Here is a 12,975-nt window from a genome sequence, read left to right on the forward strand (position 1 = left end):
TCAGAATGAGGCATGTTGCAAGCACAGAGGTGCTCTGAAGAAACGCACTGCATGCAAACATGGTTTTGCAATCCTTAAAGCCAACAAATCAGCAAATCTGTTCCACGCTTATTTGCATACGGTACTCACATATTGTGCCTCTGTGCACGGCGTGAAAGTACAGGTTTCACACCAGCGCTGTTTAATGCTCATAGAATTGTTTGGAACTCAGTTTTTCATGCATATCTTGACCAATGCTTTGACCAATGCTTTGACCAATGCTTTGATCTGGCTATCTGTATAAAGCACTGTTAACCTATTTAATCCTGAATTATTCTCAGATATGAACATTAGTCACCATTTGAAATAACCAATATTCTCTCTTCAATACCATTAATTAAGAGGACAAGCTGTTCATTTAAAAATAATCATATACGTCTTATTTTATTTATTTATATGTCCTTTAAGTGCATTGTTATCTCCACAGTTGAAATGAATCTGCAAATAAAGAATCTAATTAATTAAAGGTCAGGACAGGGGGTAGTGAAGTCAAAACAGCTATTATCCACTATTGTCCCATTCTTTTGTGTTGTGTTTGTCGCTTGTTGTGTAATTAAGCATCTTTACTCCAGGAAGGTATCCTACAAGTTGATGCCATAACAGCAGCTGCGTGGCGGCGTGTCCTTACGCCAATAAAGAGGAAATCGGTTTCAAAATCTCACATTTGGCCTGGCACCTTCTCTAACAATGAACGCTGGTAGGATAGCGGCCGGCAGCTGAACGCTTATCACAGACAAAAATTGCTACGCTTATTTATTTGAAAACTGGTCAATTCTTGTATGTTATGATCAAAATGCTTCTCTAGACGTGTGCCAGCGGCAAGACAAAATAACCCACAAACAGCCTCAAAGCCTTTTTCTTTTTTTTTACACTGTGTCAACAAAAACACAAGTTAGGGGGAGGGACCCGGATGCAGACTCAAAGACACAGAAGATGGGAAGTGGAAAATCTTTACTACGGAATTCTCAAATACAGTACAAAAGAAACTGAGGACTCAAGCAACAGAAGTTGCAGAAAACTCAAACAATAGAGAGGCAGAAATTAAACAAAACTCTAAACTAGGGCTGATGGTCTAACACAAAGAATTCAGCATATATATATATATATATATATATATATATATATATATATATATATATGTGTATATATACATACTACATACTACTCAGATAATGAATTAAGACGCACAACCTATATAAACTACTATTGAAGATCCTCCACAGGTGTGCTCTCAACAGGAATCCACTGATGTCATTGCACACAGGTGTGCAACTCCTCCCATGGAAAGCTGTCACAGAGAGAGAGAGAGAAAACAAAACAGGCACACAGCATTCGTAAATGAAACACACACTCACACAGGGCTCACGGGGGTGGAACCGTGACAAAAACAGAGCATTGTAAGCTTCATATGTAGTGTTCATTGAAAAGCTCTTGTTTAAACAGTACAAGTATTGTTACTATTGTCCCGTATCATAAAGAAATGTTGCTATTGTTTCAATTTTCCCTCCATGGGGCTAAGAATAAAAGAGTCAGAGTGAATGGATAGAATCATATCCTACTCACGGGTCGTGTAACTCTCCTCCTCATCTTTTGCTACCTGAAGCACATAGCTGTCTTATCAGCAGAGTTGTTTACTTTTTCAAGTACTGACTGACATCTGCAGACATACAGAGGAGAAGATAATGAGGAGTTTATACTTTTTAAAGAATAGTCTGCATTGTCCGTGTTGGATTCCGTCGTTGTGCTTGAAGATGTAAGAAAGCAACCGCCGCTGTGTAAAGATGAACAATTCAAATGCTCATGTCTGAAACACTGTAAAGTCATACAATGTCTTATCAAAATGGAACAGGGATGAGGGACAGCAACCCGATCTCATGGGAAGAAGTATAAATAACACATCATGTCCGCGTCATGATCTCGCATCCAAGGCTTTTTCCATGTCATTATTACGCATTTAAGGCTTTTCAAGTGTAATTTTTAAGCCACTTTTGTGTCATTTGATGCCGCTTTTCACGTTCACATTAAATTACCTGACGTTACTGTGAAACAGTTTGGCAGCAGAACTACAGTGATGGCTCACAATGGTCTTGAACAACGGTCTGCTGGTTGCTAGTCCTGTCTTTGTTTGACCCATCCACCTCCGGACTCTCCCCCAATAAGTGCTCTCTCTCTCTCATTTTATATTGCGTCACTTGTTCGGAGCGCAGCATATTCACACAAATGCGTTTACATTGCAGTCAGTACAGACTACATGGCGTACAAATGAAACGCAAACAGCGAGAAAGGTGAATTGTGCGCAAAATATTGTAAAAACTGTTGTGCCAATCGTACGCTAATTGGTGAAAGCGAGTTGGGGATATTTGTGAGCATAGACTGAATATAGAAAGTGGACATAACGTTACGTCACCCATCGGTAAATGAGATCATAATTTACTAAATTAGCTTTTTACCTCGGCCAATTGCATTCACGCTTCCAAAATGATAAAGTGGTGTTCGTTTGTAAAGATTATCTTCCTAGAGGGAGCGTGGCGCTATCATTAACTTGAGTTTATTTTCTGCAGTAATCCAAAATCCAATGGAAAAAAAAATCACGTTTGCTATTTGTGCAGCAGATCGATGCTTTTAAATTTAACATATAGCCTACAAAATGTAAGAGTGAATATTCCTGTTTTTATTTCTAAATATATCTCAGAAAAAAACAATATTACGAAGTCATTTTTTTCCAGCCCAATTAGCAAGATACAGTCAGTAGTCTGCAATGCTAATGTGTGAAGCTGATGTTAGATAAACCCACTGCTCAATCTATTCCTTACACCTTTGTTGTAATGTTTTTGGTTTTGGAAAACATCTGTTTCAATATAAAGCCCAAAACGTCCTTTGCAATGTCTGCATTTTTACTTTAGTGCTCTTTAAATAAAATAAGATTGTCTTGCAGCTACATGAAGGTTTTAGCTATGCATGACTTTGTCGATGTTTTGTAAAGTGTGTGAGTAGAGCTGAACAGTACTAATACAGCATGCAGTACCCACTGTGCAAAACCACCAAATAATACAGCACATCCTTTTGCACGTGTTTTTTTTGGAGGGGTTTTTGTCCTATTGTGGACACCTTTTACCAACCATGGAATAAATGTGTTTTTCTGTTTAGAGAAGGCTCATGTTTTGCTTTACTTGGATTAATGCTGAGTTATACTTCAGTTCACGGGTTATGTGTCCCCCCAGATGCAATCAAAGTGAACGGTGCTCCGCATATCTCAAACCAAGTGCTGCAAACTATCTGGGTAAAGTGCTACACTGTTTAAGGACAGTATACTCAATCACACCTCAATATTGTCCTCTAGAAATGCCACTAGAAAGGTCAGATTTATGTTTGAAATTCAACACAGCACACCTGCCGCCATATAACTTTGAGGACAGGAACTTGTGTCACTAAAATCCTCTTTTCTGCAACAATGTGGTTTTTTTTTCCCAACAGCTACACGACCATAAAATCACAGAGTATAAAGTTCTCAGGATGACCTTCTGTTTGCTGTCGATTTGAAATTCATGTAAAGTCGAGAGATGTGCAGTTTACTTAAAATGACTTTCTTGCTGGATCTTTCTTATCTCGTAAACAGTCAATCTGTCAGCATGAACACACCCGGGAACAAATCAAGCTGCAGCAGCAGATAATCTCCCTGCAAATGATTTTGGGATCAGATTCATTAACGGAGGGTATTATTGCTTTTTCGCGGTACATCACAAACATCAGAGAACAGGATTTAACACATTTACCATCACTTTAATTCTAAAGACATACGGCATTTTTAGAAAAAGGCCATTAGAAGCATATTTTCGTCCGTGTAACAATTACCAATGACACGGATTGCTTGTCTTTTTTAATTCAAAATGTTTGACACGCTTGCTATTCATGGAAGTGTAGCACTACAATTTATCCTGCACCCACATGACCCACAATTTTAAAGACCAAAAGCTTATTCTTTATAGTGGTGATACAATTTCATGGATAACCATCAGTTAACTGTGTTATACATTATCTGTTGAGCCGTTTTCTCTGAACTTTCCATCTAATTTGAGTGGAATTTGCATGTTTTTGAGCTATTTTGTGTGTAAAACGATGCCCAAAATATGCATTTTGGAAATGTTCACATAATTTGGGAATCACAACATACAACTGTAAACATTTAATGGTCACTTTATGTTTACACCATTCGGTGATTTCGAAATACATGACGTTTCTCTCCCAAGACAACGAGGGAAAATCAACTCATAAACAACTTTAGGCTCATATTTAAGGCCTTTGTACGAGATCAGACATCTCTGGTGTGTGGACATAAGCGCACTGTATGTTTCTATTTCCATAAAGGCTGAGCTTACTCACAGTAAATACAATTCAAAGCAATAATTTAGGACATATCTCAGAGCCCCACCGCTACTCATCACTGGTAGATTTGGATGAAGACAGAAATTTAAAAAAAATGAAAAAATAATTTTGATATGTTGGGTGCAGACACAATAACAGACAAGATTAAATAATATTTGGGTATTGATGCACAGATGATGAAAAGTAGAAAGTAGGAGAAAAACTATGAATTTTTAACACAATGAGAGAAGAAATTTTATAGAAATATCTGAAAAGTGACAGGTGCAAATGCTACCAGCTTCTTTTAAGACAGTGTTATTTTCTCAATCATCCTGTTGGAAATGAAACTGAAGCAGGAAGATGGTTTGTTAAAATGTAGCTGCACCCATCTCAAATGATTTTTACAGTTTCTCTTACCTTCCACATGTGAATGAAATTAATTTTTCATTTCAACTCTGAAACATTATACAAACATAAAACAAAGAAGAAGAAACCAACAAAAAAGAAAAAAAACGGTTTCAATTACTGCAGCAATATGAAGTGACAACTGGCTTTGCTTCGACTCTTTGATGCTGCTGGAAAATACGAGTTCTCAATCACAGACACTTATTCAAATTGCAGAAGTCGTTATCGTTTGCTGACTAATTAAATTGCGTGTATACATTCAACAAACTGTAGATCGCTGAACATTAGGATGTAAAATAAATCACAGAGAATTAGTCTGCACTTAGTCCGAATACATTTTGAACTTTTTGCAACCTTCAAATGTATGTTATTATCACGTTTATATATCACATACTGGCATCTCCTGTATGGAGGCTGGAGTGTGCTATATTGCCTATTCATTTTAATTTAAATTACGCAAATAAATAACTATTTTTACGTTTCTAAATGATGAACACGTTCATTCAACTAAAAGGCAATTCACAAAATGTTTGCTTTTGTTGTTTTACTTGTATAATGTGGTTTCTGTTTTAATCATTTGTTTTGTCTCGAAATCCAGCTACTTGGCGCTCCCCTAAAAATGAATGGTGGTCCATAACAAATAACAGCGACAAGAGCTCTGATTAGCAAACTTCCCAAAGCGTATAGGATGACTGGCCAATAAAAACTGAAAATAACTTTATAGAAATCATAATTTTTATTCATCATTTATCACCAAAATTCTGTAATACATTAATTGGAACATTTAATGAACATGTTACAACCTTTGAACCCATATATTTACATTTGCATCAATTAAACACAAAGTTAATAAGTAATAACGTTATTACCTACCGACGCTATTTTCCTTTTAGAGGCACAGTCCAGCTTCCACAGCCACTACGAGCCAAACAATGTGACACAAATGAAAAGTGATGTTGATCCAGAAAATATAGATTGTTTCAGTTTCACAAAATAAATATAGTGTCATGATTAATAGCAAGTTCATTCGATTAATGCAACCATTCTTGTGCTCTCAAATACCTGTCAGTGATTATGTTTGCACTGTTAATACTATATGATTGAGTATTGAGTGTACATTTTTCAGCCCTGTTTCCTTGAACGATGATTGGTATGAAGTGTGACACAACTGAACTGCACACAGCTGTCATTCATACCTTTGCCTCTTTATTCACACCAGAAAACTAAAGAATCCTTTCCATCAAAGCGTTCTCCGGTCACACAAACTCATCAGTCACTGACAAAAATCTTTTAGCAAACAAGACGTAGCAACATAAATTTGATCAACCGAAGCGAGCGCCGGTATGGTTCAATCGGATGAGTGTGCAGATGAATGTTTCGGCGTGAAATAATGATTTCAATAAGCTCTCCAGAAAAGCCCCAGCAAACTGTTAGGTTGGTTTTAACAATTCAGCAGCAGACACTGCACCAGCAGCACACATTGCAGTAAGGCAGACAGTAGGCTACCTCTGCTGTAGACATGAAGGTGAGAGCCATCACATATTGTAAGCGCACACTGAGCTCAAGAGCATTAATTAAAGAGTTTATTAATTCATTAGATATCCCAGGCTACCCAGTGGAAGCTGTTTATGCTCACCGACAGTGGCAGTAATCTGTTTATAATCTGCATGTTAACTAGTTAACGTCAACAGATGTCGATTAAACCTTACTGAGGTCCATAAACTACAAGCTGACTTGTGCAAGGTCTATTGTAAATACACAGGTAGAAATTACATTTATAAACTACTCATTTTCAACAGCAATACAATTAGGGAGACACGTAATGCGGCCTGAATTGTGTTTTCTATCAACATAATGAGAAATAATAACAATGTATTTTCCTGACAATATCCACTTGTACTGCAGCAACTAAAGCATTATCAACACTTTGTATGGTTACGATTAGGCACTCACAGTACTTGCTTAATGTCAGGGTATAAGGTCAGGATTGTGGTATAACGGTATAACTTGGGGGCAGAAAAAACAAACCGTAAACAATGACGTATTATCACATTTTAAGTTGGTATGGCTTACTTTGTTAGGAAGCAGTTTCCCATTTACACATCAAGCAGATTCTAAGCAACATCAGCATTTATTTGGAGTCATGTTTGTTTCCCCCTGGTTCATTTAAGTCAAATATCTTGTTTTCTGTTACCCTCCTTTTAGTTCTGTTTGGGCCTCCACTAACTCCTGGAAAGATCTGCCTCTATAGCTGCTAAAATGCTCCACTATGTTCAAAATTGTCTCTCTGCAGTTTAAGCTTTTATGCTGAAAATAGATGCCTGCTGCAGCCGAGACTAACGTTGATGAGAGCGCAGAGAGTTAACCAAAATATGTAATGAGCAAATGAGCTTAAACAATTATAATGCTCCATCGATCTAAAGGGAACTGCAGAGTCCGGTTATAATTTATCACCACAAGCAAGACAGTTCACAAACAAGTAGTCATGTGACCAATTGTTAATATGAAAATATTCATTACAACCACTTTAGCCAAGTGCTTCTGTCGCCTGAGCCCAGCCACACGTGAGACTCGGGATGCTAACCCAAGTCTTCAGAGTCACAGTCCACTACAAAAAAATGAGTCACTGAATGTAATTTTGCCACTTATTATAATTCAGGCAAGAATTACTTTTGCCCCAAAATGTATTTGGCAAAATAAATTGGAGGTTTATCAATGTTATTGCTGAAAGACAGTGTTGACAGGCAAAGTAAACTGACCACTATAATGAGTCAAAAGCAACGCATAAATACCAGTAGCCTACATGATCAGAAATATGGTCACATCTGAACTCTGATCATGGATGGATTATAACACAATGGGCCCCCGGGCACCGACATGTAAAAGGTTCCTGATCCCTCCGACCTATGAGTAAGACCCCCATACTGAGAGAGCAGACCACAGCGGTCAGTTGTTTGTAGTCGTTTTGTGTCTCTTTGTAGCATCAATTTGTGGTGGTTTGGTGTCTTTTTATGGTCACTGTGCTTGTTTGCGTAGTTGTTTTTGCATCTTTTTGTAGTCATTTTTGTGTAGCCTTGTGGTTGTTTTGCATCTATTTGTAGTTGTTTTGTGTGTGTCTGTGGTCATTTTGTGGTTCATTTTCAACTTTCTACAGTCATTTGAAGTAGTTTGGAGTGTTTCAGTGACATTGCAGATGAAGCCCCAGGGCCAAAGGGGTCAGGAGGCCCCTGTGGCCAGCAAGCTTACTCAACAAACCACCGATGCCTTTCACTAAACACACTTTTCAATAAGCATTGACCGTCTTTCTTTGACTCATTTGACCACCTCTTTACCGGGAACAATTAGCTCCAGAGAAGACGCCCCCTAACACTTACAATGTGAATACTTTGGTGATCACAAGTCACACAAGCATTTACAGTTTACAACCAAAAGGCGGATATACTCGAATGCAACAGTTGCACATGATAAAAATCTGTATGCTAAATATATTCAGTAAAGTCAAAGTTTAAAAAGTACTTTTGGGATGTTGTAGCGTTTTCTCTCTGGGGCTGCTTGAGTGACAGGAACATACAGTAGCGATAGGGAACATTTCAAGTCTCTTTCATCTTGACGGGGGATTCAGCACATCCAGTGAATGCGAATGATTTCCAAAGTCATATTTCCTCTCTCTGTTCGGATCCACTTTCTCAACAACTTGGCAAGATCCAACGGACGCAGCAGCAATGTTTTGATTATATAGTGACGACACATTATTTTCTTTTCTTTTTACAAAGGGAACACAAGAAAGCCAGAAAATGTTGAGTATTGCCATCCACCAACGAGGTTTCCCTTCTCCAGCTTTAAGTAGACTTTGTCCTCTTTTTCTAGATAGAGCAGAACTCCATTGGTGGCCGCCTCACGAGTTACATCTTTGTCACCCGCAAAGGCAGAGATGACTGGTTTCCCATTCAACATCAAGTTCACCTGGACAACAGAAATAACAATTAGCAATGGGAAAGGAAAAGGAATAGTTTTGAAGATGTGTTTTTGTATAGTTTACATCTTATACGTAACATCTTATATCTATATACAGAGCGGGTCCTCTTCCACATAGCCGGCTGCCATGTTGCTACGGTAGCCCAGAACGGACAAACCAAACATTGTCTCTAGATAGGGCTATTTGTGTTTCGTATACTTCTCCTACACCCTTGGCACACAGGAGAAGCTTCTCACTTGTTTTTTGAGAAGTGAGAAGTGACTTAAAAGATGTCACTACTTCAATTTGCCCTTGCAGATATAATTATCAACAAGAAACAAATGCAAAAATTATGAAAATCATTATTCCACAACAAACATTAATATTAGAAGTTAATGTTGAGGTTAGATTGTTTATGCTTTGCCTTTGATAGTTTTAAATTTGAATCAGATCAATACTGTTGTGTTACTTTGAGGTATTGAGGAAGAGTTGTTTTCTATGGGAATGAAATAGTGATAACTCTGTGGAGGGTCTTTCTTTCTTTTCTTTTTTTAAACGTAAAACATATGGTTCAACCTCCCCTCCCCACACCAATCATTCTCATACTGTCCCTAAAGAAGACATATTGTCCCAATTCAATACTAAAACCTGTTTACAACCAAATCATTTGCACAGCTCTGTTAAATAAAGAAAAATAGTACCTGTATGGTTTGGCTCTGGTACACTTTAATGACATGGAAGTTAAAACTGTAGATTCCTTTTCTTGGGGACAAAAATACTGATTCAAATGTGAAATAGTTCCCTATATTCACAAGAACCTATGAGAGAAGAAGGAAAAAAACACAGTATGACAAAGGTGTTTATATAGCCAGCATTTTAACAATGGCTTTTACTTCAATGGAGCTTTAGGATTAAATATCTCAATGCACCACAGGATGCTGTTGTGGCTACTAGGCTCGTTCCTGCTCAGACACAAACTGAATGCAACGCTTAAAAAAATATTCAAATCACCCTTTCTGGCTCGACCCAGCAATGAACTTTCCTTCTTACACAAGAAACCAAAAAATATGCTTGATGACAGTTTTTATAAACAAATTCCAGTGTGGAACAAAATCTGGATTTTTCTTCCACTCTTTTCACCGCTAAGAAGACAGTGCCTGAAAAGGATCAGACACTTCCTCAATACTGCATTTGCATGTGACAATAACCTAATGAATATTGGAGTGTCGATAAATAAATCTTTTTTTTCTTCCTGAAACGATCCACTCTGAATATGTCAGTCAGCACAACATGTAATGCTGCCTCATGAGTGTCGCTAAGAGGCTTCAAGCACCCTACAGTCATATTAGACGTGCAGTATTTATAGCAAAACAAAAAAAATGAACTTCTTTGGGTCATGATTGATGAAGACAGCAAGAGCTCCTGATTATACCTTCAGAGCCTCAAACACTTGGAGCTCACCTGTTAAAAAACACCACTGCAGCCTCAGCCACGACCTTTGACAAGTGTTGCTTTCATAGCAACAGCACGGACATGGTCCACACCAATCAGATCACTTGCAGTGTGTTGACAGCAAAAGATAATGTTATGTAATTCAAATGAGTGGGCAGAGGATCAGTTGAGTGATGTGGTTACTCTGCCCACCGTTGTGACTAATCTTGTTGCTTCATTTCATGTTATTTGTTTATTTTGGAGAGGGGTGTGTGGGGGCTATTAGGTGAGGGTGTGCGCGCGTGTAGCTACTAGCGCGTGCGCTCGTGATGGGGTAGCTTGAGGCAAACTGATGAATGCGCGTGCAGACTCTGCGGGACGCCCGCTCTCAAACATGATCCAGTCACTTTCAAACCTACCTGCCTTTGATGTGCACTTGTACGGAATCCACATGCCAACTACAACTATCCTCAAACTAACCACCGGGGTGCAGCTACACTTAACTGCAATGACACTTTAATGTTCTGCAACACAAGTCACCACTGAGCTAAAAGGATGAAGATGTATCACAAAAAACAAAGGACTAAATTAGACCCGGTTTTGACAGATCGGAAATCATGGATATGATGAATTTCTAAGTTAAGCACTTTTTGTTTACATTATTGTCCATAAAAATCGTCTTAACCTGGTCGAAGTAGATTATTCTCGTTTTGTTGCTCATCTCCGACGGTTCGTGGTTGTTGCTCCGGACTGCAGAGAAAGCCACCTTGGAGTTGGCAGCGCGCACGGAGATGCCAAGCGGAGAGGAGGAAGCCTTCCAATCCGTGGTCGGGTTAGAGTCGCAGACCACGAGACATTTCCCCTCCAGGACAATAGGCTCCGTGTCATTCTGAGCTCTCGCCACCCCAGAGATCACAGTCCAGCTGAGCATCAGTATGAGGGAGTTCAACATGGTTCTCTCTCTCCCTCTCCCTTTCTCACTGAGACAGCTGTGGCAGCGCCGATTCGAAAAGAGAGACCGTCTCCTGCACCACACAAGTTTCCGAGTCCCTCCACTGGTCTCTCCCCGCCGCAGACGCGTCTGACGCTGTGCAATTCTCTTATTGGATCCAGATATGTGCCATATCCAAGTGAGACATCCACGAGAACAAAAAACAGTCCGTATTAAGTCTAAAGCGTATCTTGCTGACAACCGAGAAACACAGAGATCACCGATCGTTGTGTATGCCTCTCATTTTTCAGGTAGACTCGCAGCTCGTGGATGAGACAAAGTATATGTTTTAGAGAGGGCTGCTCCAGTCTGAGAGGCGAATCTCTCGATAGATCGTCCATAGCCCCCACTCCCACTCCGAGTAACGCGTCTGACAACAGCGGTTCTCCGCAATGATGTGCTGCGTGTGTGCGCACCCAGCAATTACGCACGCACATGTGGTAGTAGAAGTTGTAATTAACTGTCCCTGCGTAATTTGGCAAAAGCTTACATTTCTTTAATTTCCCATAAATAGCTTCCAGCTTATTTGTAGCTTTATGTCAAATGAGTGGCTGTGTTATCACTGCTGAGTACAGTTCAAACTCTCTCTCATCCAGGAACAAATCCATAAAATATAGTTTCTCAGGATTTCCCAGACTGTAATATAGAAGTATAGAACTGAAAATGCCCTTTTCTTGTTTCTAGTTCCCAGACCTCCCAGTCCATTCTGACTGTGCTGGGTTTTACTGTAATGCAGTGACTCATAACCGCATTGCACAGGTGGGCTGATAATCTGTCAGTAAAAATGTAAAGCTCCACAATCCTGTGGTGTTCCTCAGAAGTCAGTGAACATCATTGGTAATTGGGTCTTGGTTGTTTTATCATGCAGCATCACGCTGCATTAAATCAACAAGTCCTCCAAAGTGTCCAGTGAGAATATAATACATCACATAATATATAATATTTGACAAAATCACCTCCGTCCTTGTGTCACTTTAGGCTAAAACAAAAGATCAATAGCAACCTCCTCACTGACTTGCAAAGAGTTGCTTCATTTGGCACCCGCAGCGTCTTAAAGCGACTTTGAGTAAAACATTTAAATGTAATAGTTGTAAAGTTTTATAAGGAAATTTGCAAGTGAGTATTTCTTGGGTCTGTAAATGCTGTTATCCTAGACATAATGTAATTAGTAGTTGTAAATAGTTTAGCAGATGTGCTTAATTAGTTGAAATGTCTATTTGCGCCCGGATGAGAATAGTCACACCACAGCTATTCTGCTATTTACACCTGGCCAAGTTGACTGTGCAACTTAATTTAGCAATAGATAGCAGAAAGGTTAGCTATCTATTCAATGGGTCAGACATACGACTATCATCCAGGAGAAAGGGGATTGAGTCCTTCCAGAAGGGTATTTTTACACTTAGCTGACTTCAGTTTTCAGTCGCAGTTTGATTATGTTCAGGCAGCAAAACTACTTGATTAGGTTTAGAAAAAATATACATAGCCTACAGTAGGTTACATACAAATACAGTATCTAATATTGCAGGGTCAGGTACAAATAGCATTGTTGGCTATGGACAGCTGGGTGCTTACCTCTGACATGCTATATGCACCCTGGGTGTAAATAGTATCGTTTGCTAAAGACACCTGGATATTAATAGCATCTGCCTCAATCAGGACTCTTCCAAATCATTTGAATTCATTGTTAAGGTAAATATTTTTAGTCAGAGCAGCTAAACAAGTCTATAGCGTACAATTCAACATGTAGGAAGATCAAAGCTTCTAACAAAAAATTAATGATGCATGTAGCTGA

At 39.0% G+C, this 12,975-nt stretch overlaps 1 protein-coding gene across 1 annotated transcript; it reads right to left on the reverse strand.

Annotated features, from left to right (window-relative positions):
* Positions 1–5,366: 5,366 nt before the first annotated feature.
* cbln4 (cerebellin 4 precursor) lies at positions 5,367–11,585 on the reverse strand. The gene is made up of 3 exons (XM_031845749.1): positions 10,878–11,585; positions 9,463–9,579; positions 5,367–8,769 (listed from the first exon to the last, which is right to left on the reverse strand). The coding sequence occupies exons 1-3, from the start codon at positions 11,142–11,144 to the stop codon at positions 8,572–8,574; spliced, it is 582 nt and encodes a 193-aa protein (XP_031701609.1). The 5' UTR covers positions 11,145–11,585; the 3' UTR covers positions 5,367–8,571.
* Positions 11,586–12,975: the final 1,390 nt, after the last annotated feature.

Source organism: Anarrhichthys ocellatus, unplaced genomic scaffold, assembly GCF_004355925.1.
Source record: "Anarrhichthys ocellatus isolate YVR2014 unplaced genomic scaffold, GSC_Weel_1.0 scaffold5, whole genome shotgun sequence".
NCBI lineage: Eukaryota > Metazoa > Chordata > Actinopteri > Perciformes > Anarhichadidae > Anarrhichthys > Anarrhichthys ocellatus.

What these genes read in the sequence shown, in the direction of transcription:
- cbln4 (XM_031845749.1), bottom strand. Translation starts at nt 11,144, where the DNA reads ATGTTGAACTCCCTCATACTGATGCTCAGCTGGACTGTGATCTCTGGG. An exon ending in GAATAATCTACTTCGACCAG is followed by an intron (nt 9,580 to 10,877) that starts GTTAAGACGATT and finishes CTTCTCTCATAG; the next exon opens with GTTCTTGTGAATATAGGGAA. An exon ending in ACCAGAGCCAAACCATACAG is followed by an intron (nt 8,770 to 9,462) that starts GTACTATTTTTC and finishes TCTGTTGTCCAG; the next exon opens with GTGAACTTGATGTTGAATGG.